Raw genomic sequence first — 26,298 nt, forward strand, 5'->3', positions numbered from 1 at the left:
CAACAGGTTAAGGGGGACAGATTGGCGGGGGGGGGGGGGCTCATCACCATGACGACAAGCCCAACAATTCTGAAAAATGGATTTTTTTGTTTTTCTTTTCACCTGTCATTCTTCTCAGTGCTGTCACTCTTTTCCCTCCCTCCTGGCAGAAGACAAGTTGTGACTTTTTCACTCCCACCAACAAGCTGCCTGGCTTTTGGGAGTACAGCTGCTGTGGGATGGGAGGAGAATGGGGTCCTCCAGAAGGGTGCTCAGAAGACTTGGGTTCTATCTTTCCCCTCTCCCTGGTCATAGCTGGGAAGCTTGTAGCTTACCCAGGAAACATGAACACAAGTCCATGAGGACACATGTCCTCTTGTATGGACACTATGGGCCAGGGGAGGAATCAGAGCTCTGGTCCTTAAATGGATTTTTAACCCCGCTCCTGGATAGCCCATCATATTCTGAGAGTGACTCAAAGAGAGTCAGTAATGGCTACTGAACAGTAGACCATGGCCTTGGGCCCCCTTTAAAAAAAACAAAGTTAGCATTATCAAAAAGCAAATGGCACACATAAGGGAAATCATAAAACCTTGCCTAAATGTAAACTCCTCAACTACGTGAGCTAAGAAGAGAGCAACACCAGCCTCTCATTCCATACCTTATCAAAGTATACCAGCTTTAGACAGTTGTGCTATATCTAAGTTTGCTTTCTGATATTGGTAGTGATAGGGTCCAGGTGATTGATTCCACAGGTCTTCCCTCATCCCTGCTACTACAGAATTGTGTTGGCACTGTGTGTCCTGCAAGAGGTGGCAGTCTCCATACCATCCGGCTGCCCTCTTTGTTTGTATGGGATGTGTCCCCCAACATGCTTACAGTGTCATCTCTGTAGGCCAGAGACCTTCAGAAGTGAAAGATGCTCTCCACCTCCAGACATAGTGAGGTACTCAGTCACTGGATATTCCTCCTTCTACAGTTACATAGAATATGCCCCCGGTCCCTACTTTCGTATGAAGATCTGACCCTGCTTCCTTCCCAAGTATACCAGAAATAGACATCCCACCATCTATGGCCAAGGAGGTAGATGCCCTCTTAGGGGTTTCTTGAAGGTAGTAACAAAATAAAAAAGATGCCTACCATTCCCTTATCCTTGAAGGCAATCCTCAACCAAGGTGAACTTGAAAAGACCATGAGGAAGAAAACAGAAACAGTGTTGGTGACCAAGGAGGCAAGTTGCACTGCAGTTACTTTAAGGCTGATCAGCATGTGAAGGACTCATTTCTTTCCTCCCAGCTTTTTGTGTACCACCTTCCCCCCAGGCCTGTTCCCATCCACTCCCTTTGAGCATCACTGTCAACTACTCTTTCTTAAGGTGTGAACTGATGATGCATTAACATGCCTCCCCACCACACTCCTAGCCCTGTCCACACAGAAGAGCCTGGTGGTTTTTTTTTTTTCTTTTGTTCCACACAGAAGAGTTTTATTGGAACTTCTACTAACCATAAATCCTCCAAGGACTCTGAAGAATTACTCTCCAGAAGCAGAATTACAGACCTCCTGAACAACAAACAGGGAGACATTTTGAGTGTTCCGAAAAATAATGCCAAGTGGGAATTTACTTGTTCCGCCAACTCTTGAACCAAGCACTGAACTCATTTTTGCACATATCCCTTATCAGGCCATTATACGAGAGCAGGAGAAATTCTACCCCTTGGAATAATCATTTCCATTGCTTCCCAAGCCAGAATATGCCTTGCCAAGTGTAACCCATATTCAAGAGCCATCTGCTTTAGCAATACAGGAAGCCACCAAAGGGGTGTGCTTTAGATAATCCTACAGCTCTGCTAGCCAAGGCTGCTTCTGGGGAGGGAAGGCATGCTGCTATCTGCCAGCTGCGGTGCCCAAACTCAGCCCTGCTGAACCCTGTACAATGCACCAAGTAGAACTAGGGCAGAGCCCACTGATTTAGTCACTAACAAACCCCTTTCCACATACCCAGATTCTAATGGGCAGATGTCAAAGGAGTCCCTGGGGCAAGACAGTTCACCCTTTGTGTGACTTGCCTCCCTCCCCACCTGAAAAAGAGCCCATGCAGAGAACTAAAAGCTATATCCTGTCCCGCACCATCAACTAACCAACCACGGTGTGTATCTGTGCCAGTTGAGGCGTGCATTTTAGTTCAATGAAAAACTTGTACCTAAGCAAACAATATAAACAAAGATGTTAGCACCACCATGACATCCGGGGATGAGTATTCTTCCAAGATTTAAAGATATAAATTAAAGATGTTCACTTGCCTGTGTCAAGAATTTTATTGAGCAGTTTCCCCGCTCTCTGAGCTGTTACTACCATCATAACCACCAGTTTCCTTTGGTTGTTCTTACTGCTTGGGAACAGTCCCCAGTCCCCCAATTTTGAACCCGACTGGAGGTGACAGGATGCAGGGAGAGTCTCAGCAGACTGATGGTCTTTCTCAGGCTCCACAAAGTGAGCTCTGTCCACCAACTACTAGAGATGGGTACTTGTCCCCCAGCCCTAGGAATTAAGCAATCTGCTCCACGATTCTGCTCATCCACAACCAGTATAAGATCTTTTACCATAGGCAGCAGAGATTTCTAAATTCAGCTACCTGCATCGGCCTGCAGTGTCTTTTAGCAAGCACCTCCAACAGAAAAATGACACCAATTAAGCATAATTATTAGGATTTAATAGAGCTAGTTTTCTCTCTCAGGGCCATTTTACTGTTCCAAGCCCCCTAGTTTCCTTTGTCCCTAGACTGGGGCTCAGATCAGTAAGTTAAAGGTATACATTGATTGGTCTTTATTATGTGGGCAATGACTGCCTTATTAAATTGAAATTAAAGGCACATCTAGGGAGAAGTTCATTTTAAGTGCCAACTCAGAAAAACACTCAGAGACATAAACAATAGGCAAAGCTGAGGCTTTGCACAACGGAAGGGTCAGGGACAGGAACTGAGCTGAAAAGGAAGGTACATGTTTTCTGAAAGAATAGGGTAAGCTCAAGGATGCAGATTTTGAAAGAAGCTGCCCCGAATTTCTTGTGGTGTCTCTTGTCCCAGAACAGGCATTGAGGAGGGAGGAAAATGTAATTATAAATTAAACATAATCAGAGATGCTTTGGAATATTGTTAACACACACACACTTTTCCTTGGGATATTTAGCACTCTGTCAATGAATAAAAAGCCTCTCCAGCTATTTTGAAGGTTAAAAAGGGTAATGGGGTTGAGTGTATGTGTGTAAAAATGCTGTTGCTTGGATGCTCTCTAGCCTTTTGGCTCACTTTGCTCTTTCCCCTCCCCCCTTCCCTCCTCCTCTTCCTAGGACAAGACGAGCGCCCTGAGCCTCAGCAATGTGGCAGGCGTGTTCTACATCCTGATTGGAGGACTTGGACTAGCCATGCTGGTTGCCTTAATCGAGTTCTGCTACAAATCCCGTAGTGAATCCAAGCGGATGAAGGTGGCATCGTCTCCCCAGGCCTTTTTCCTACCCCATCCTGTGATATCGCTGGGTTTCCTGGGAGTCCCTGTACTAGAAGGGGGGTGGGGGGCAGCGAGAGGAAGTTGAGGTCAGTTTGAGGCAAGGAGCAGAAAGTTGGGATGAGGAAGGTGATAAGAAAGGAGACAGCTATGAGAAAGGAAGGAAGATGGGATGTGTCAGGGTAAACATAGGCCTGGGAAACAATTGCACCAGCCAGAGATGGGGTGGTGAGATTAAAACTTAGGACTTTAAGTGGACAGTCAACACAGTGTGAGGCAAGAGTGGTTGCTACAAAAGTAGATTCTCCTGAGGCTGCTCCCAAAGTATCGCTCCCAAAATAGGGGAAGGGATGTCTATCTTCTGCAAGATAGATAATTTTGCCATGCTTGGTGAGTTAGGTCTTTTCTTAGCCACTGTATTGTGATATAGATTTTGGCAAAGAAGATCATGCACAGAGGATAAGCAGATTAGCTAAATGACCCCAAACCACATCAAATATAGTTGAAGCCAAATAACCAGAGAAGAGAAGAATTATGGAGGATAAGAGAGCTTTCTATAAAAATATGAAGACTTTTCAGGTGGAAAAAAAATAGACTAGTTCTGTTGGGTCCCAAAGTGTACAACAAGAACTAATGACTAAAAGCTATGGAGAACAGATGTTAACACAGTGAGATCTACTTTTCTTTCAGAGCTACCGCAAAATGGGATGGACTATCCCAATAAAAAGCAAGCATCCCATCACTGGAGGTATACAAGTAGAGGAAGAGTAACTCTTGGGGAGGATATAGATTCCAGTACTCAAAGGGAGTTTTGAATAAATGACCTTCAAGACCCCTCACATTTCCTCATTTAGCTTCAATAAGAAAATATTTATGCAAGTATGAATTATGTGAGCAATACCATGAGCAAGACATCATGATGAGACAGAGAGGACTGAGTTGCAATCTGTGACCATTGGCACTTTCAACAAAAAAACTGCACAGAAAAATTACTCCATGAAGCAACTTATAGATAGGAAGGTCGATAGGAATACGGAGGAAGAGGGAATTAGAGAAGGCTCCCAGGATGAGGCAAAAATTAAGAGGAAGGACGAGTGGGACTCAGACCAACAAAGGTGGAGAGAAATGCAGTCACTGAGCAATGTAACCTAGGCTGTGATGTTGGCTTGACTAGACTAAGAAGATTCACTGGTAGGATTTGCTCTCCTAGAATGGGCCCTAAGAAGTCCATATAAGCTCAGTACACCCACTGTGGAGTCGCAACCACAGCCTCCTACCTAGCCTCTCCCTGCCTTGGACCAACAGCCCTACACACATCTCCAGGGTCACTCTTGGAGAAGACATTGCTGGACATTTGCTTCCCCTGTTTGGAAACTCTGTATTCAGTTTTGTACACAGAAAGTGGGAGTTGGAGGAGGAGGGCCTTCTGTCCTGGCATTCAGACCTTCTGTCCTGGCATTCAACATTTCCACATCATGGCTCCAGCCTACTTTCCCCTCCCAAGCAATCTGCTCTCCTTACATACTACGTACTCTAACCACCCACCTCATGCTTCCCACCGGTGTGCCTTAATGCAGGCTAATCTCTCTCCCTGTCTTCTGCCCATAGAGCCTATTTAAAAGGCAATGTAACTAAGATACAATAACAAGGAACAATTAAGGGATGGTAGTATGATGGTATTTAGCCAGGGGACTTAGGAACACCTCTTTCCTACCCTTAACCAGCTCACCCACTACCAGGTCTTCTCAGAAAGGACAAAGCAGAGCAAAAGCATGGGCCTCAGATCCTAAACCCAGGGTAGACCTCCAAGAAGCTTGGCAAACACAAAAAGGTCTCCTAGAACCTAAACAAAGATTTCTTTGCCTATTCCATCCAAAACATAAACCTAAATATTCTCCTATCTTACCCTCCAAAGTGAGGAAAGGCCACTCTGGAGGCAGAGTGGAACAGAAAAAGAGCTAGGTGAGCTACAACATTTACAAACCCCCAAAACCTTCCATGAGAACTGTGACCCAAACCAAGGGCCTAGGACTGGCCCAGTACACATCACAGGAGCTCCTTCTCACGGCTCCCCTAGAACACAGTGCAGTGTGGTGTCTGAAGCACGGGCCCTAGAGACTGAGTGTCTGAGCATAAACACTGCCTGTTCCATTTGTTAACTGTGTAATCTGGGACAAGTTCCAGTAACTCTCTGAGCCTCCTTTTCTGTAAAATGGGGCTAGTGGCAGTACATATCTCATAAAATTGTTGTGAGCTTTCTGTGAAAAATGGATATAAAGGGATTGGCAGAATGCCTGCATCATGATAAGCTCTCGATAAATAACAGTACTAACAATGATAACTAGAATTTATAATAATAACATTTCCTATTAGGGACCAGCTACAGTCTTTTTAAGACTTTCCTTTTATTGCCCCTACTTATATGTCCTAGGTTTTTTGAGTTATATAGTTTTTAAGTTCCTGAAGGTAAGAAACTGTGTCTAATTTCTCTTTGGACATTTGGCACACATAGGGTAATTATTAGTAAAACTAATGTAGAATTGTACCTAGAAGAGAAGATCTCCTCAAGGCTGAGGTGATGCATGGGGGAGAGCTGCTATTTGGGTAAGCAAATAGAACCATCAAGACCACCCAGCCTAGAAGCACAGACAGCATCATCCAAGCTGGTTCTGGCCCCATCTGTGCTCATAAAATCTGATGAGAGCAGACATCCACCAAGCAGGAAGTGCCTGGACTTCTGGCCCTTCCTATGGGATTACCATTCCCACTAATCATGGTCAGTGTCAGGTAATGGTACCAGGGTGGCTAAAGAGTAGGACTGTCTTAAAACTAGACAGATGACTTTCACCACTGAAGTCACAACATTCAGGTTAAGACAAGAATACTTAGAGGAGGCCATTAAGGCAGGTTATAACTTCTTGGGGACATTCGTACCCTTCCCTTTACAAAGATGTTGAATTTCTCAGAAGCCAACGCCAGGATCTCTTAGAATCATTCATCCAAGGTCTTCCACCACAATCTTTTATAATTAATTCCACTGGTTGGCACAACTCTGCCCAATTCACCAAGGCTCCTAATAGAATTTTTAATCTTCCAACTGCAGAAAAGATACTTCTACTATCTTTATTAATCAACCCAACCCTTCATTTTTGAAGCTCCATCAACTTCTCTCTTATCCAAAAGAGAAAAGTAGGATACCATTCACCTGCCTCTCAGACTTCACAGCTTTGCAGTTTTCTTTATTATTCTGTAATTAGCCTTCCCCAGAGGCAGTTAACTCTTTACAGACATGCGGCCTCCACCTCACACAGAGGGCCATGTTGACAGTGTCACGGGCCTTTGGTGAGGACTTTCCCTCTTGTTCCTTTCCTTGATCACAATGTTTGGCTAATTTTTAGGGCCTTGAGCCTCTAAACATAGTTCAGGGCCAACCCCTGATTTCTCAACAGTAGTCAGGGAGCCCTTCCCCACTGTTCATGGAAGAGAAAAAAAGGGAAAGAAGGGGATAGAAAAGGGGAAGAAGGAGGGAAAGACGAAAGGAAGGGAAGAAGACATCTTTTTAGTAACTTCCATGTTCAGAGTGCTTTATATACATTATTAACCCTGTAATGTGTTGTGCTTGCAGTTCTACAGATGAAGAAATAGGGGTTCAGAGAAGCTAAGGAGCTTGTCCTAGGAAGGTCACACAAGCTAGGAGCTGGAGAAACAGGAATTAGACTTCCAATGCAGGAACAGATCATTGTAAGCACCTACTATGTGTCTCCTCCAGCAGCGGCCACAGTGCATAGACAAATAAGATGCAGCCCTATCCTTAGGTTTTCCTGAGGTAGTTGTTGAGGCCATCCATAATAGGTAATCTTTTGCTTGTGTGTTGTCGAGTCCCTTTCCCTTTTGACATGTCACACAAGCAAGGCACACAGCAGGTGTCACAGGGACAGTGGGAAGACACCCTGGAGGCGTTCCTTCCACAAAGACATACTGAGCACCACTGTATGCTAGGCATTGCTCATCACTGGGGACACAGTTGGGAACAAAACAGACATAGCTTCTATTCTCAGGAAACTACAAGTGTGATGGGAAGACACAAAAACAACAACAACAACAAATATTTACATGTTCACTGAGGATTTGAACAAAAATACTGGGGCTGTCAAGTCCTGATCAGGGAATGAGGGTTGGGGCAGGTCACAGGGGTTCCCCTGAGAAACTGATGTCTAGCTGACTTGAAATGTGGAAGGAATTAACCAGGGGGAAAGAGTTGCCTACAAAGGATGCACGTGTGTCAGAGACCCAAAAATTATAACCTTTGCCCAGAAACGGGAAGAAGTCCAGGGTGACCAGAGCACAGGAAGACTGTGGGAAGAACATGAGAGTTGGGGACTCAGAGAGGGACTTCAGACAACTTTTCCAATGAGTAGAATCTGAATGGTCATATAGTAGCAAAAATATATAACCTAAGACACAGTCCAGACTGAAGTCTCAGATCCTCAGTGCCTCTCCTCTACCTGGGGGGAAAGGACCAGAACTGAGTCCTTAGCTGATATTAAAGATAACCAGCGTCTTTATTATTGCCCACTTTGCTCCCTGTAGAAAATAACTGTATGTATGACATGAGCTGTGGTTAAGCCATAGCAGCTGAGGCTTTGTGCATTTCCCTAGAATTATCAAGCAGCTGAGAGACTTGGTAATGCAGGGGTGCATCCTCCACAGCAGACAGTCACTCTGGCTCTTAGCATACATGCTAGTAGGAGGTCATCACTGAGATTTGAGCTTTTATTATGGTGTTCTAGGATGGGCAGAGGCTGGGGAGACTTTTCTTGGAAAAGCAAGTGGCTGAGAAGTTAGGATATAATCACAGTTAGAGAAATGAGTCTCTGAAGAGGCAACTTGGGGGACTTTGAGGTTGGACTTTACACTCACACTTTTCTCCCTGAGCATCAGCTTCAAACACACCTGAAAGGATGAACTTTAAGAATGGCTGGTATGTCAAGGATGGACAAGGGAGAACTGCATTTCCCAGAGGCAAGGGGAGGAATAATATGAGCTTATGACAGCTTAGCTATGGGGGATATAGTTAGGAGGTCATCCACTTTGACATTAAGGGACTGATAACTCTAACCTTAAGTCAGTCAGTCATAAGTCCTCAGTTTCTCTGTAAAGTGAAGGATATAAACTAGATCAGTGTATTTCAACCTTGCTTGCATATTAGAATCACCTAAAGAGTTTTCAAAAATCCAGATGTCCAGGCCACACACCACACTTAGTAAGTCAACATCTTGGAGGGTATGTCTCAGGCATCAGTATTTTTTCCCCAAAACTCCCCAGATAACTCCAATGTGCAGTCAAATTTAGGAACTAATGATCTAGTCATTTTTAGCATTGCTTTCCACTCCCAAGTTTTGACTCTATTCATCTCTTCTCCTGAGATCCCATAATGTATTAGAAAGGAAGCCAGTAAGCAGGTAGCACTCACTGTCGATGGGAGGATGGAGTCATTGACCACAGAGAAGCCCTCAGCTTCCTGGAAAACCACTCCCAAGTGGTATGGATTTGGAGGGTTTTAGCTACAGGCCTGGTTAAGTTATCTCAGACTTTGGTAGGCACCAATATTGACTATACCGCCAATCTTCTCCTTTAAGATGAATTCCTCAATACCACCAATTTCAATGGAATATTACGGGAATATATGAGACCTTTTGAAAAACAAAGCCCAAGTTGATCTGTGTGAGCTTTAAACTTTATTTTTTAATTAAAGGGATGTAGCAGAAAAAAATCATAGAAGATAAACATTCCAGGCTAATCCGTAAAAGATTCCATACTTCCCTCACACACAAGTGAGAACAAGTAACCATTAATTCCTTGGGTATTCTTTTCACATTTCCCCCATAAAGCATCACAGTAGTATTTATTTGGCCTTGACTTAGAAGAATGCAATCAAGGTCACACTTCTTGAGTGGAGGACAATCAAAATAAATCAAAGAACAGAATAAAGGAAGAAAGAAAGAAAGAACAGAAGTTTAAGAAGGCAGAACCAGTATGGGTAGAGCAACCTTTGGAGCAAATTTGTCTGAATCAGGAATTTTAAAAAGAACAAACACTTAAAAATATTGTCAGAATTGCCAGAAATAAGAGGAGACTCTCAGCATAGTATAGTAGAAACAAAAATTAGGTCAAGCTGCTGTTTATGTCTGTCTGGCCACCAGAGATTGACTGACTTCTCTGATGGCTAGAATCATGGCAATATGCAGAGGAGAAAGCTCATAAACTTTTTGAGAAGGGTCCTAGGTGGTTGACTTTTTTTTAGACAAATTTAAGAATATCTATTAAACATCTAACTATATAGTGGACACTATGGGAGACTGCTGCGGACTGGGAAGAAATGAACCTTGCCCTTCTCCAGACATAGCAGAAGCAGAACCATTACAAAAGCATGTATAATGTAGGAGTACTAGACTGGGCGGGGGAGGGGGGCCAAATACTTGCTGGTACAGTGTAGGATGGCTTCAAGAAGGAGGTGAGAACAGAATGAGCCTTGAAGGATCAGTAGGATTGGTCTCAGAAAACTCTCAACTTATAGATAATTCCTCTTTATGTTGATTCCCAAGAAACCAACCCCCACTTCAAAAATTCTATGGTATCTCTTAATGGGAGGTTAGAAGTGACAGGAAGAGAGGAGGGTTTGGATTTCATGTCATGAAGCTTCTTTCTCCAAAGGAACTCAGAACAGAATCCTTACTCTTATCTAATAAGATATGGTTCTAATTCCAGGTTGTGGTTTTGAACAGTCCACTTCACCCATCTGATCCCAGGGTGATACTGGAGTCCTTTTCATATCTAGAATTCCAATATTCTGGAAATCACAAGTAGAGCTGATTTGATGTGTCAGTCTGGAAGTCAGGTTATACATACTGGTGGGAAACAGCTGACATGCAGATAATAATCTTTGGAATGTATTCTCATTTTCTTTAGCCCATGCTTCTTTCCAATTACATTTTGACTATTATTCAAATAAGTCCTACATTCCCATAACACATGCTACTAGAGGTAGGATAGGATTTTTCCTGAAGTAAATCAGAGGTAGTTTTAAATTTTAACTCAACAACAACACACTCCTTTAAAAAAAAAAAATTTCAAATAACTTTTCATGCAGTAGCACTGTTCTTGCTAATAGAAGTCTGCAGGTGTATAGATAATCACATTTTACAAACATGGAGATTTAAAAGTCTAGAGAGGTAAGGAGACATGCACAAGGTCATACAACTAGTTGATGTCAGAACCAAAACTAAAATCCCAAGTTTCCCAAACCCCTTTCCACAACTTTTCTACTTGGTCATGTTGCTACATTTATTATCATTAATACTACCATGGAAATATTCCATCTTTAGAAATCACAGAATATAAGAGCTAGAAAGGATCTTAGTGACCACCCAGTCCAACACACCTCATTGCACAGAGAGCACAAGAGGTCCAGAAAGGAGATTAGACTTGTCCAGAGCCACACAGCAGTTTTGTGTATTTGTGGGAGGCCAAGGTTAGCATTCCAGATAAGGAAAAAAGTTGGATGGGGAGGAGGGATGGGGTGAGATTTTAAGGCCAGCATTGACTCATTCTCCTTGCCAGTCACTGCCAAGGACCTGGGGAAGAACCCCCGGTCCTCCTGAAAAGGGTTTCTGTTTGATCCCACAGCAATCCATCAATGAAGCCATACGGACATCGACGCTCCCACGTAACAGTGGGGCAGGAACCAGCGGTGGCGGTAGTGGAGAAAATGGCCGTGTAGTCAGCCACGACTTCCCCAAGTCCATGCAGTCGATTCCCTGCATGAGCCACAGTTCAGGGATGCCCTTGGGAGCCACGGGATTGTAACTGGAGCAGATGGAGACCCCTTGGGGAGCATGCTCAAGCTCCCCCAGTTCCATCCCAAACCCTTCAGTGCCAAAAACAATAAAATGAAACGCAACCGCCACCAACCACCATGACCACAAGGAAGATGATTCAACAGAATTTCCTGAAGAATTGAAAAATCATTTTGCCATCCCTTTTCCTTTTTTGATGTTCTTTCACACTTTTCCGTTTGCTAAGTGAGGATGATAAACAACAATGCACCGCAATAAGGGGAGAATAACCCTGTCTAATAGAGCCTGTGTCTCTGAAATGGAGTCACAGGAACATTAATGAGGAAACTGTACTGTTTTCTTTTATTCGGTTGTTAATATGTCTTAGTGTGTGCGATATTTTTTTTCTTACTAATATCCATGGTTTGCAGGTTCTGTTAGGCCCCTTCCTTCTCCTGGCTTCTTACTGCCAACTCCCTACCCATGTCTCTTCAGTTTTCAGATTGGAGATTAAAGATTAGTTCTACCATACAAGCAAGCAAAAGGGAAAAAGCAACCTTCAAACTAGTTCACCATTGGAGCTCTCTAAGTTACCCTCCATTCCTCGGCCCCAAGCCATGGATGAGGATGGATGTTGTTGAAGAAGTGGACTGCCTTCCCCAGGAAGGGCACTTCCTAGGCACTGATATAGCTGAGGACATGTGCAAAAAGCAATTCAGACCAAGGGTGGTGGAGAGGGCAAAGGCAGGTGTGCAGTCAGAGGAGGACTCAAGAAGTTATTGCTGGAGGCTCATAGAAAGCTTCCTTTAATGTGTAACAGCCATCCCATAGGCTTAGGTGGAATGGTATGTGTCTTCACAGAGTCAACCTCAGCCTGAGAATTATGTCTTTCTGCTATGCTCAAGCCCAAAGGCACTCTGGTGGCTGAATTGTCCTCCTGAACCAAGTACAGCCTTGGGAATAGTTGACAGCCAGGGAGATATTGCCCATGATTCTCATTTTTCATTTGCTTGACATCTAAGCAGGAACCCCACTGTGGAGTAGACTCTCTCTTCAGAGCCTCTGATATGGGGGAAAATGCTATGCAAACTAAGTGCAAAATAAAGGATGGAAGAATTTTGGAAGAGGAAGCATCATGGAAGCCCACAAGCAAAAGAACTTTTCATGGTGTGCCCTGCCCTAGGATTAAGAGACCAAATATGAAGCTTAGGGTTTTGCTGACCTGGAGAACTTGGATTTTTATGTCCATTTAAAAGTGTTGTTTTAGCATGTGGCCAGGTAACATTCTGTCACTTTAGAAAGTAAAATGCCCAAGGATGAATAACTTTAAGGAAGATAGGGGGATGAATTAAGTTGATAATGACATTGGGGGACCTTAAGATCACTGACCCCAACTTCCAAGAAGGCTGACCTTCCCCCTGGCTAAGACAGAATGAGGATGTATTATTCCAATGTCCAGACTCAATATGCCCATGATTGTAACTATAAAGCTGAACTAAAGCAAGACTGGAGAAGTGACAGGGTTCATGGAGAGAAGCCCAGGCTGACTGCAACTTTAGTTGGGAGCAGGGTTCCTGGCACATAGCTTTCTTGGAGATCCCAGCTCTCATTCTTGGTGCAATTGGCTTCCAGCTGTCCAGCAGCCACTCTCCTAGGTGCATGATTCAGTGCGTGCCATGTGTCTTTAGCTTTTATTGGTGACCATGTTCTAGCTTGTTTCCTTACCCCCTACTTCTATCTAGTCTTCTCTGCTAGGGGTTATCATTAGCAACTGACAAACTAAAGGTTTGGGAGCCTACCAACAAGTAAGTGCAGAATCACTGGCTTCATCAGTGGATTATCTCAGTGGACACCCACCATCTCTATGTGTCTCCCATTCTCCTAATATCAGCCATAGCAAAGAACCATCCCCAAATCAAACTCTTCACTCTTTCAACTCAAGTGCTGTCCAGTCTCTCACATGTCAGTGTGGGCATGGTACGTGAAGTAGGACCATCAAGATGGATTTATACTTTTCACCAGCTGATGTCCTCCCCATCCCCTGCCCTCCCACCAGATTTTTTTTCATCCCTTAGCCTACCACTGCAGAATCTGATATGACCCACCATTAGGGAGTGCATTTCAGAGGAGTTGGAAATAATCCTATTACCATCAACATGCTTCAAAGACCTTTTGCCTTTGGTAGGATGCCTCTCCAGCCACTGAGCTCACCAGTAACATGATCTGAGAGGGAGAGATCATCTAAGCTAACAATGAGGGTCTATGTTGTATGGGGGTCCAAGACTCCAGAAGAGGAAGCTTTTTATCAATGGAGGGGTGACGGGGAAAACAATAGCAAGAAAAAAGTTAACTTGTATTATGTATTTTTACTACACTTTTCTTAAAAATAGAGCAATGGGAAAACTCTGAAAGAGATTGACATTTTTCTCAACAGGAATCCATACTTAACAGTTCTGGCTTTCATTAAATTTTGCTCTTTGGTACCTGGGCCTTTTATTTAACATCTATATTTGTTTTAATTCTCTTAGCAGATGTGTGAAAGGATTTCTGCTTGATCAAACACTAAATATTTTGGTTCCTGTTTTTCTTTCAAGTAGCCAGGGGTTTTTTTTCTTTTGGTATTTGCATAAAATGAAAATATCACCGAGAATTAAATCACTGTGGATCCATTACCTACTTTTCATATTTGTCCATTCCATTTTTGTGCCATTTCTGAAGCCAGAGCTCTAGAGGTTATGTTACTTCCTTATTGCTGAACCTAAGACTAGTACAATTTTAATGGTAACCTCCATTCCTGATTCACAAACAGCTCTCAAACAAGTCATTTCAGCTGAACTAGTTCACTCTGAGTTATGCATTCAAATAGGATAACCAAAAAAAAAAGACCAAGTGATAATGGTTTCCAAGAGCCACTGTTCCAACTACATTGGGGGTAGGGTTTGACATACAATGGTCACAGTACTAGAGAACTGGATGGCTCATGGGGTAGGTCTTCCAGACACCCCCAAACTGGAGTCTAGGTATATCTGTGATGTGCAGAGTTAAACCAAAACCAATTTAGACCATGCTTAAAAACAGGCAATCTTGGTCCCAGACCACATTACCCTCTCATTCTTGCCTGAAAGTTTTTCTTTCACTCCAGCAAGATGGGCTTTCTATAAAGGATCTGACATTTGTTGACATTTAGATACTGATAATTAAGAAAAGCTTCAAATGTTTTCTTTTCCAAGGAATTTTGCATATTAACAAGGGTCAGAGGTCTAAAATAAGTGAATGAAGTTTTTTTTTTAAGATTTTATTTATTTATTTGACAGAGAGACAGCGAGAGAGGGAACACAAGCAGGGGGAGTGGGAGAGGGAGAAGCAGGCTTCCCGCCAAGCAGGGATTTGGGGCTCGATCCCAGGACCCTGGGATCATGACCTAGCCGAAGGCAGACGCTTAATGACTGAGCCACCAGGCACCCCAAATGAATGAAGTTCTAATTGTGGCATTTCAGGCAGTAACTACCATCTCTATGGTAAAGGGTTGAGGGAAGGGGAAGAAGCTAACAGACTTGTGTGAAGCTCCAACAATTGTTTGGACCCACTTGCAGTCACCTCCAGCACCTAGGTGCCTCTGAATGAAGAAACACTTTAACAGCAGCTAACAGGTAGAGAAAATTCATCTTTGTCACCTTACTTTCATATAGTTCAGATAATGATCATAACAGCTGTAAGAGCACAGGTTACCATGTATTAAGCACTTACTACGTCAAGCACACTTCATACCTTCTATACCATGACAGTGGCCCTCTAAGGAAGGGCCCTGTGGAAGAGGAACTCGGGCTTTAAAAGATGACGTAATGTGCTCACATTCCTGGAAGTAACAGAGCCAGGACTTGAACTGGGTCTACCTAAATCCAAAGCCTTTGCATTACCCATTTTACTGCTAACCAGGTCATGATGTATCATGGCCAGGAAAATAACAGGCAAGAAGTTCTCTACCTTCCTGTAATGCCAAAGTAACTGGGAAAAAAAAAAATGGTTAAGGCTATACCTGCCACACCTTTGGGAAAGCCAGCCTATCTTTCTGGGGTATGAGAGATCACTAATCCAGACAGGACTGCAAAAAGGGAGAAGAGGAGAGTTACTTTTAGCCCCTCTAAAACAGATCCAGGTTAAGGAGCAGCAAGCCCGCTGGAAAGGGGACTGAGAAGCAGGTCCCCTGCACAACAGTTGATTGAGCCTGGAGAAGGATCTTCAGGGTTGTCCTGGGGAAAGCAGAGCTAGCTTTCTGTGTGGTCAAGACCAGGATCCATTCTGGGAAGTACAGGGCAATGGACTGTCTCAGCTACAGAAAGGAGATCCTAATGGTCACAGTATCCCCACAGTTATTAGACTGCCCCTGGAGTTGGGACAAACTCTTGCCAAGGAGATGCCATAGGTGTGAAAGTTAACTAAGTCCCCTAATTGTCCTTACTTTATCTTGCATCTTTTATAGCCCTATTCAGGTTATCTGTTCAGTAGCCCCTAATATACACCAAGAGAGGGTCAGCAATGCCCTACAGAAATGAGGATGAGTATCTTTCACTGAAATGTCAAAACTCAACTTACCTTAATTAAGAGACAAAATGGCAAGTTCCTTCCTTACCAAATGCTGTTCTTTCAAGGAAAGAATGTCTAGACAGTACATTCCTACCCCACTTTACAGATAAGAAAATTGAGGTTTTGAATTAAGAAGCTACCTTCTTTTTTGTCAGATGAGTTTTTTCCTTCCTTGGGACTATAGATATTTGACCATCGGGTAATCTGTGTTCTGCTGTTAGTCTGGCCACTGACAAATAACCTTATTACAGTGCTTTGTAATTTTCAAAAATGTTTTGTTTCTTGAAGTTTCCAGATCACATCACGAACAGAGAAGCAGTTTGCTATAGTGGAAAGGCCTAGATTAGGATTCACAATACCTGGTTTATTTTCCTTCTTCCTTTACAAGCTTAGACAAGAAAATTAACTCCTCTGAAACTCATTTTTCTCATCAAAGAAATGGGATATCTGGTGTCAAAATAAGCAGTGATACTGGACCTTAACTGCACATTGGGATCGCCTAGTGAACTTTAAGCAAAATCACCAATGCCCAAGACTCATGTCCAAATAGAGTTTGTCTGAGCTGAGGCATAGTTGTCAGAGTATTGGTGTTGTCTGGTTTTGTTTTGAACTAATAGGTGGTTATAATGTGTAGCCAGGATTGAGAACCACAACAATTCTGTCAGCCTGGGGAACACAGAAAATGCTCATGAAAACTTCTTTGAAAATTACAAAGAACTATATTAGGGTTATTTCTCAATGGCCAGACTAACATCAGAACCTGGGTTACCTGGAGTCAAATCTCCACGGTCCCAAGAGAAAATGCCATCATATTCATCTAGTAAAGAGGAGGAAAAGGCACAGTCCCTGACTTGGGCTCTGAACACTCCTTTACCCCTTAGGCATATCTGTCGTAACACAATCTCCTGGGGGAAGAGAGAGATAGGATGTTAGAGAGAAAATACAATTATCAGAGATACCTCCTCAGGAAAGGGCGTGGTAGGGGGGGACAACTGTGTCAAATGAGTCCCCGTTTTCTTTTTTTTTTTCTTTTTTTAAAAGATTTTATTATTTATTTGACAGAGAGACACTGCGAGAGAGGGAACACAAGCAGGGGGAGTGGGAGAGGGAGAAGCAGGCTTCCCGCTGAGCAGGGAGCCCGATGCGGGGCTCCATCCCAGGACACTGGGACCATGACCTGAGCCGAAGGCAGACGCTTAACGACTGAGCCACCCAGGTGCCCCGAGTCCCCGTTTTCAACACAGCCAGTTATTTTCCAAACTGGAAAACTATTTGGCTGTTTCCATTACAAACACCAAATCCCACTAGCTGCATTTTTAACACAGGCCACTGGAAGCACTGCCTACCAGCCTCATATTCATGGGCACTCTTAATCCTACTGGGACAACTCTAACTTCTCCTCAATACTGTGCTTGTCATTTTTATAGCACTACAAGGGAGGAGAGCACTATGAGCATGTTTGCTCAGCACTATGCATACCAGGTAAGATGCTAGGACAAACATCTCATTTAGTCCTCAAAATAATCCTGCGAGGTGGAGATTTGTTACCACCCTTAGGTCTAGGATCACTGCAAAAGAGAAAATGGAAACTCAGAGAGGTTCAGAACACAAGGTCATGCAGCCAATCAATGACTTGACCTAGATTCCATTCCCACTCTCTCTCCAAAGTCACTACCTTTTCACTTTACTTGACTGCCTCCTAATATTTCACCACATTACCAAAAAGCAGCGGGATAAGATCGAAAAAAATATTAAGACTCTTGCCTACATCACTGCCAATTTGTGGTGTGACCTTGGGCAACACATTTCCTACTCTGGGCCTCAGTGACCTCATTGTGAAACGAGAAAAGGGGGATTCATCTAATTGGTCTCTAAGTTCCCTCCTAGTTGTAGATGTCAGTGATTCTCAACCAGAGCAGATTTTGTGCATCCCAGGACATATGGCAATGTCTGGATATATTTTTTGTTGCCACAACTAGGGGTAGAGTGCTAGTGGCATTTAGTAAGTAAAAGCCCAGAGATGCTGCTAAATTCCTACAACACACAAGGCAGCCTCCCACAACAAGGAGTTATCCTGCCCAAAATGTCAACAGTGCCAAGGTTGAGAAACCCTGTCTTACATAATTACAGCATTGCAATAGCATGTTGAGTATGGATGATGGCAGAACAAGGCTGAATAGTAAAAGGGTAAAGGACCCTAAATCAGGTGAACCATCAGGGAAGATGAACAGTTACAGGAATTTAGTCAAGGAAGAAACTGAGTTTAGGGAAGTGAGCTGAGGTCAGAAGAGTTTGGCTCACAGCATAAATCTACGTAGCCCAGAGAAACCAAGGCTGGGGTTTCAACCAGGCTGCCAGAACTAAGAGCTGTGGTCCAGGAGGTAGTAGGGGCTCTGCCTGCAGAAGTGGCTTATGCTCTGCCCCGTCTCTTTTGCAAGAGGCTCTGCAGCTAGAATCAGTTGAGAGGCCTCTAGGTGAGCCCTACCCAAGCCCCACATATCCCACTGGATAAGCTTCATTTCTAATCCCAGAATATCCACTCTTTCTTCTAACAGACATAGGTATTGAATGCCCATGTCCACAGGTAGATGTCATAGGGAATAAGGAGACAAATAATGATAGCCGTATGTCTTACAGTGTTGATAGGAAGAAAAAATAAAGTTCATAAACACCACTAAGTACAACACAAGGTCAAAGATAGATGGAAAAAGTCAAAGTGCCTGGGTCCAGTCTTCCACATGCCACTCACCACCTTGTGTCCAGCCTTTAAAAAGGAGACTTTGAATATACTACATTAGCTTCCCCCCATTGATCACTATTTTCTAGCCACCCAGCTTCTGTCCTGTTCCTCAAACATGCCATGCTTAGCTCCATCTCAAGGCTCTTGCATCTGCTGTTTGCTCAGCTTGAAACCCTCCTCACTCAGATCCTTGCAAGGCTAGTTCCTCATCCATGTCTTAGCTAAAAATGTCGTCTCCCCCAGAACATCCTTGCCTCTCCACCCTATGCAGACTAGCTCTGACATCACTCAGGCTCGGGTTACTCATCACCACCTAATAATATCTTGTTTACTTGCTTATTGTCTGCCTCTCCCCATCTAAAATATGCACTCACAAGACCAGGGACCCTGTTGCCTCAGCACAATGCCTGGTACATAACAGATCCTCAATAGGTACTTGTTGAATGACTTGATGACTGAGAGAGGCAGGACTGAAATGCCCTTTAGTGCCCAAAGGAGGAAGAGATCTTTTCTATCTGGGGAAATAAGAGAAGGAGTGATGACATTCTTCTGTTGCCTTTGTAGGCACTACACAGAGACAGAGAAGAAGGCATTCAAAGAATGGGGGACAGAATGAACCAGTGCATGAGGGAAGGAAGAGGCAGGGTCTGTTTGGGAAAAGGGCAAGTACCCAGTGTAGCTGGCACCACATGGTGAGGCAAGCAATGACGGAGAAGGCTGGACTATGTGGGGGAGTGCTTGTTTAATTCATCGTGAAAGAGGGAACTGAAGTTTTGGGGGCTGAGGAAGAAATCCATTCAGGTGTCAGGTATTGAGTTTACAAGAAACATATATTTGAGGCGCCTACTATGTGCTAGGCACCGTGCTAGGTGCCTCACTCCACTCCCTTCATTTATTCATCATGGCAGTAAGCCTGTGAGGCTGAATTACCATCCCAGTGTTACTCCTGAGCAAACTGAAGCTCAGAGATAGAAGTGGAACCTTAGCCACCTAGAATTTGTGTAATTCCTACAACACAGGAATTCTCATAATAGATCATAGGAAGCCATCTGACTGCATGAAAATTTCCAAAAAAAAAAAAAAAAAAGTCCCAGAAGGACTTTACCAACAGGGGACAGACCTGCCACCTGTGGATGGCACTTGCCTGACCATACAAGAAGTCACCAGGGAAGGAGACAGTGACTTTCAGGGCACCAACGGGTGTCATACCACGATGCAAGGGATTCTGGGCCCAGTCTTTAGCCAATTAAAGGAACCAAGATGGGTTTATAAATTAAGTCATAAACACAAAATGAGGAAGGATAAGTGCTTTGCAACGCATCCACTAGCCCAGCTGTAGTAAAAGGTTCTCCTCAATCCTTGAAGGATTGTAGGTTTTTTGGCCCATGGAAAATGTTGATAATAGTATCTTATATGTATCACGTGGCAGGGGATCCTTGGATGTAAGGATCTAAATATGTGTGTGCCGACATTTGGACAATTTCCACAAGTAAGGCCACTATTACCAACAAAGAGAACAGCACACTACGTGAGTCCATAAATACCACCCTACAGGAACTATGTGGTACAATCATGAATGGTGATCAGCATTACCACTACCATCTACGTGACATCTGCTCTGTGCTGGGCATTTGACATATACTGTTTGATTTCATGCTCACATGTCCTTGGGAAGAGATAGTTACATTTCCAATGGATAAATGTTTTACCTAAAAGAAAGAAACTCAGAAAAGTTCCTACGGTAGGGACCTTAGAAATCATCTAATCATTATTTTATCCAATTATATTCCATAAATAAGTGATATTGAGGCCCTAGAGAATTATTGACCTACCCAGAGTGGTATAAGTTCCTGGTTAAAACAAGACTAGCTAGGAGCTAGTTCTCCTGGCTCAGAGTCCAGGGTACTTGGCATATAGCAAAGAGACCTTCTTATACTCACACAACCCTAAAGCTCAATGTCTGGCTTTTCATCTGGCTTATAGAGCTAGTTAAGTGTACCTGGATAAACTGGACCATGATCTGGAAAGGCTTTCTTTGGACTGAGGCAGTTGAAAATTGTTGCCAGGACTAGTCTCAAATCTAAAGTAGGCAAATGGTGGGAATTCAGAAGAGTGATAAAATTTTCCCCCAACCAAAACGTTTCCTTGCTGTTTATGTCCCCCAAATTTTTTATCCAGGACAAAGCCTTTTATTCCACAAAGTTAAGTTTCTTTAGAAATGTTCTTGGTCGGCAAGAACACCTGGCAAAGTCACATGGGTTAAAATGCTTGTTACCAGGTGTTTTCCTGATACTAGTTTTTGCTAGGAATAGTAAAGAGGCACTTGGAGAATAGGGTAGAGACACATGAAGGTAAGCAAATGATTCAGAATGCAAAATTAAAAGCTCCTAAAGCAAATGCCATAATTTTATGATTAGGAAGCCCTTGCTTTAATGTGCCTACCTTAAAAGTAGTCACAAAGAGACAGGAGAAATTGTTCATTCAGCAGAGAAGCCTGTGGATGGATATACATGGAGTTTGAAGTGGAAGATTAAGCAGTTATCTAGACAATTCCAAGAGGAAAACACGTTTTTTTAAAAAAACAACCTCATTACCTAGATCTTTTGGGGAAATAAAATTGTTCATTACCCTTTCCTTCATCTTGCCATAATATCACAATCAGAAAAAAGAATCATTTTTCTTTTCCGTTCAATAAAAGTGTGCTGTGACCTAGAGGACCTGTCTTTAGACATGAGCTCATTTAGGAGGAAAAACAAAAAGCAGCTGTTAATTTCATTTGATGAGTAATCAGCTTAATGAACTGCTTAGAAACCATTTAGCAATGATATAAAAACTAACTTCTCAGCTACTGGAAAACCACTGCAAGGACATCAGGGCAGTACTGGCAGTAGCCATCTCTGGGTTTTCACAGTTGGCATCCCTCCCTTTGGGGAGCTGCTCCTACTACCATGGAATCAAGGGGTGCTGGTTGTGCTGCCAACCCCAGTACCCTGCCCTTCCACACACCCCTGGCTCAGACAAGTATAGTCCCTTTCTGCCCTGGACACAGTGACTGGGCTAGACATGATCTTGTGACACAAATCAGGCTAATTAGAATCCTTCCTTGAGATTTTTTTAATCTGAAGTTCAGATGAGAAGGAGGCCTTTGCATTTTGAATCCAAGCTAAAATTAACCAAGGGCTATCTTTGGACTCATGTAGGGAAAGATTTTTTTGCAGTAGGAGAGAACAAAGCCAATTCACTCAGGCCAAGATGCAAGATGGAGGAAAAGAGTCCTAATGTCATCAAGTCCCTGGACCCAGTTCCAGAGGCCAGCCTGTACCCAGATCCCCCAGGGGTGAGAACTGATCATATACCTCTTCTGCCTAAGCTACTTTGAGTTAATTTCCATCTCTACCAACCAATCGTGATTCATCAATCAGTGACCAGCTAGAAACTGGGTAATAACCAAGAAAAAGTCAGTAATTGAGCTCTAATTAGTGGTTTCTATGGCTAGCAACGGGTTTCAAAACGGTTTGACTGAATTCAAATGTTTCCTGTCCAAACCCATCTGCAAGTACTGAGGCAGCAATGTCACCATCCTGACTTCTGTCAGCTTCCATTTTCCCCTCTGCTGTCAGGGGAAAGAATGTTTTCCTACTGACCTGTCTTCTGAGGGATGCTGAGACTGTTAACTCACACATACCTGAGAGTTCTCTGAAAAAGATTTGGTGTTAAAGAAGCAGTAAGTAAGGTCTCAAAGGGGTTCCTTTCTGCACATAAATTTTTATTTTCTTCATCCTGTGAAAAGGAGTATATTATCAGAGAATCTCTCTCTCCCTCTCCTCTCCCCTTCCCTCCCTCCTCCTTTCTCCTACTCCTCCTCCTTTTTCCCTACCTCCCTCTCTCCCTCCTCCACACACACACCCTGAACCATTGCAGGGAAAAGGAGAGCTTTATTATTCATGTTTATTTATTTTCTGAAGCAGAGACTGGACACCTACAGTTAGCTATCAGCTTTGCATTAAATGCAGTGCCTTTGATAGAAAGTAAAACACAAAATGCATAAATCCCATGAGGACTTAAGGGAGGCAGCACAGATAAATGAGAATACATAAAGAGAAAAACAGTAGAGGCAAACCATACTGACATATAGGCCAGCAAGGTCAAGCAGCAGTTTAGTACTTTCAGAAGCCCCTGAAAAATCTGTTCCCACCCCATTGGCTCACACATGAAATTCCACTCACTGTTTGATGCTTTTACTTAGAGTGATGATTGCTCCAAAATAATAATCCTTCACAATGCCACAGATTTCTGTAGCCACAAAGCTCTTTCACAACTACTGCCTGTCTTGATTCATAGCAATGTCCTGAATGGTGGGTGGACAGAGTAGAGACTATTACTGCCATTTTATAAATTAAAACTGAGGCTTAGGAAGATCAAGAGACTCACCTAAAGTCACATAAGCAAAAGTGGGTAAGCTGGGGCTGAAAGGTGAGCTTCTTGACTCCTGATCTCTGCACTCCATCAAATGAGAACTCCAGACAGTTGCTGGTCCTGTGATACCCCCTATGTGGACGGAAAAAATAAAAGCATACACCAGTTAACTTGAGGATGTAATTGGCCAAGGGCTGGCCTCACAAATAAAAGAGTAAAAAAGAAGGAAACGAATCATTGTTTTGCAGGTAGAGCCATGCTAAATGGTGGTTTACCAGAACAGATGTTTTTGTTGCCATCACTAGAAATTTTAAGGAGATGCAGAAAATTCTGCTCACCAGAATTCCTCAAGGAAAGCCTTCTAGGTAATTGCAATGAAAGCTTTCTAAGGTGTTAACCAAGAGCTTTTTGCTTTCTTCTGTGGGACATGCAGCTAGAGACAGTGCTGCCATTATCCTTAATAGCCTGTACTCTGTATTCTACATAGTGATAAAAAATATAATTAAAGAATATCAGTCAAAAGAATGTCAGATTATTCAACTTCTGAGGCATTAAGAGCTCTCAGTCAGGTACATGTAACTTTCTATAAGCCAGTTCCTGTACCTGATGGCATTACATATACTCCCTCTCTTTAATGCCTATAAAAATGGTCTGAAAGGCAGGCATTACCTTTGTTTTCACCTGGGCCGCTAGAGAAGTTAAACAACTTGCCCCATGTCACAGAACTGCCAATTGGTGGGGCCAGGCTGCAGGTGAGAATTGTCTGTCTCCAAACTCCTGTGAATCTCAAGCTAGCAGAAAGATAAATGCTGAATCTTCATTAAGAACCCAGAATCGTGACCTTGTAAACTAGCTTCTGATCCGTTTATCAGAAATGTGGATTTACAATGAAAATCAGTTACTTATCACCCTCTCTTTCCTCCCATCTCACTAAAGAAAGGGTTGTTGCAGGGCCAGTCGGAAAGATGTTTTCCACACATATGGCCTCATTCTAGCTTCACAATAACCCTATAAGGGGCAGAGGGCAGGCACTCCTATCCCCATTTTACAGATGAGGAAACAGAGGCTCAGAGGAATTTATGGGTTGTCCAAGCCCAACCCAGAACTTTTAACCACAGCACCAGAAATCCTACTGTACTACCTCACCAAACCTAGCATGTGTTCAGTACTCAATAAATTAATGATTTAATAATGGATGACTCAATTCAAGGACTATATCTCAGAAGAACTGTGCTTTCATAGTCTCTACATGCAGCTCTGCCTGTCTCCTCAGCACAGAAAACCAAGATTCCTCTAACGGTCAAATCTGCAGAGGCTCTTCCTCCTGCAGATCCCCTGAGACAGGTGTCAATGGTGCCATTTTCTTTTCACGTGGCAGTCCCCACCCTCACAGAATGCGATCAGCCCACCTTGCAGGTGTGATTGCATTTGTTCTTTTCTCCTCTGCCCCACCACTTGCTCCTTTCCTGCTGGATGGCATTCTGCCAGAGCCCACACTTCCCATTGCCCCCTGCCTCTGGCTTCAGCATAATGAGCCACCCCTGCCCATCCTTCCGCCAGCACAGCAGGAGCAACGGCGGCAAGAAGCCCATGTGGAATTCAAGTCAGAAGACTGCAGACAGAGCAGACTCACTGCCCCAACCGCACAGAAGGGACATTCCTGCTGTTCTAATCTTATTATGAAGGTGTAGTCTTGCCTGTGCCAGGGAGGGCAAGGTGAAGAGAGATCGCAGATGTCCAGGACTCAGGATTATCATGTTCTACCTGACGAGTTAATCATGTGCAACTTCACAGAATCCTGGATTCTCACAACTAAGGCAACCAGAGGGCGGGTGGACGGGCACTAACACATGCCTCTTGCCTGCGTATTTCCAGAAACATGGATACTCACCACCTCCTCCGGGTATCTGTGTCTGCCCTTAGCCTGCTCTGACTTTAAAATTGCAAGACATGTTTCTAGGCACTGGTTCTTGGCTTGCCCTCCCAAGTGTCCCCCTCCTCCCAGAGATCGGAAGGTAATTCTCACCTCCTCCTATCTTGTATGCCTCAAGATAAACATCCCCAGGGTCTCAATAACACATCATGTGATATGGTTTCCTCACTCTCCGGGGTCATGTCAAGGATCAACTAAGACTATGTATATGTATATGTATATGTGTGCATTTTGTAAACTGCAATGTGCGACACTCGTTGTAAGGGAACGTTAATATTATTATTACTCCCATAGTTTGTGTCCTCCTCTGCATTCTAGTGATGCCCCAACTTATCACTTTACCCCAAAAATGTAGCCCCAGTTAGTTCAATATCACCAACTCCCACAACTTCAAGATGAGAAAGAAGATAGAAACTCATATTTAATTAACACAATGTTAAACATTTTGCATTATTATACATTTAATCCTCCTAAGAACCTATGCTAGAAAGAGACTGTGATTTTCCTATTATAAATAAGGAGACTGAGGCCAAGAGAAAATATAATTTTCAATCTTGGGCAAGTTACTTACAGGGCAGAGTCAAAATTGGGGTCCAAGTCTGTGGGACCCCAGAGCCTAACCATCTAACCATGAGGCTAGAGGCTTCAGAAGTTGTCCAACATCAGAAGCCATGTTCTGTTCTTTTCATTCATCAGGAGTTGAGAAGTTTGAGAAAGGGTCCTGTCTCCAAGTAGGAAGTGGTCTGGGAAATGGGCAGGGGGGAAGCAGGGTGTCTCTGTCATTGTCATTCTCAGTGGCTGGAGCTCAGCCAGGACACAGAGTGCTGAGGAAGCCCCACATCCGCACGTGGCTCATGTTTTCTTGCGGAAGTAGGATTTGGTCATCAGTCAAAGTATGAAGTTCTGGTCTCCACTCTGCTGAGTCCTAGCTCTTCTCCAAGGCCACCGAAAGAGTCAGTTCTGAGGAGGGGCCCACAAAATCACAGAATCACAAAACACAAGCTCTAGAAGTGTTCTTCATGTTTGGGATGAGCTGAAAGCAGGCAGCACAGTAGCTACGAGTGGGGATACTGAGTCTTGTGTTCAAATCCTGAGAGTTGAATGACACTGGGCAGTCAGTTAACCTCCCTGAGCTTCTGCCGTCTCATCTATAAAATGGGGACAGCCATGCCTGCCACAATAGGTGGACTAAATGACCTCAAGCACGTAAAGCACTTAGCACAATGCCAGCCCACTCTAGACCTCATATGGGACAAATGTCAGTTATGAAGACAAAGGGGGAGTTCAGCAGCTGCAGCGTGGCTTTTGGCT

The 26,298-nt window shown here is 43.5% G+C and overlaps 1 protein-coding gene and 1 long non-coding RNA gene across 16 annotated transcripts in view; one reads left to right on the forward strand and one right to left on the reverse strand.

Moving 5' to 3' along the window:
* Positions 1–13,986, forward strand: part of GRIA1 (glutamate ionotropic receptor AMPA type subunit 1) — a 299,370-nt gene extending 285,384 nt beyond the window's left edge. For 2 of the 3 annotated variants that reach the window (XM_078066772.1, XM_078066771.1), the window contains exons 15-16: positions 3,325–3,459; positions 11,145–13,986. In XM_078066772.1, coding sequence (XP_077922898.1) covers positions 3,325–3,459; positions 11,145–11,345 — 336 coding nt within the window. In that variant the 3' untranslated portion in view covers positions 11,346–13,986. The remainder of the gene's footprint in view (positions 1–3,324; positions 3,460–11,144) is intronic. The other variant, XM_078066773.1, reaches the window with a different exon arrangement.
* LOC144381083 (uncharacterized) overlaps positions 1–26,298 on the reverse strand; it is a 912,868-nt gene that overhangs the window by 214,460 nt on the left and 672,110 nt on the right. For 2 of the 13 annotated variants that reach the window (XR_013445581.1, XR_013445579.1), the window contains exon 3: positions 3,296–3,320. The exons of 10 other annotated variants lie outside the window; for them this stretch is intronic. This is a non-coding gene — a long non-coding RNA (uncharacterized LOC144381083). Of the gene's footprint in view, positions 1–3,295; positions 3,321–22,496; positions 22,520–26,298 lie in introns of those variants that run through there. One more of the 13 variants, XR_013445586.1, reaches the window with a different exon arrangement.

The sequence above is a fragment of the Halichoerus grypus genome, chromosome 2, assembly GCF_964656455.1.
Source record: "Halichoerus grypus chromosome 2, mHalGry1.hap1.1, whole genome shotgun sequence".
Taxonomy (NCBI): Eukaryota; Metazoa; Chordata; class Mammalia; order Carnivora; family Phocidae; genus Halichoerus; species Halichoerus grypus.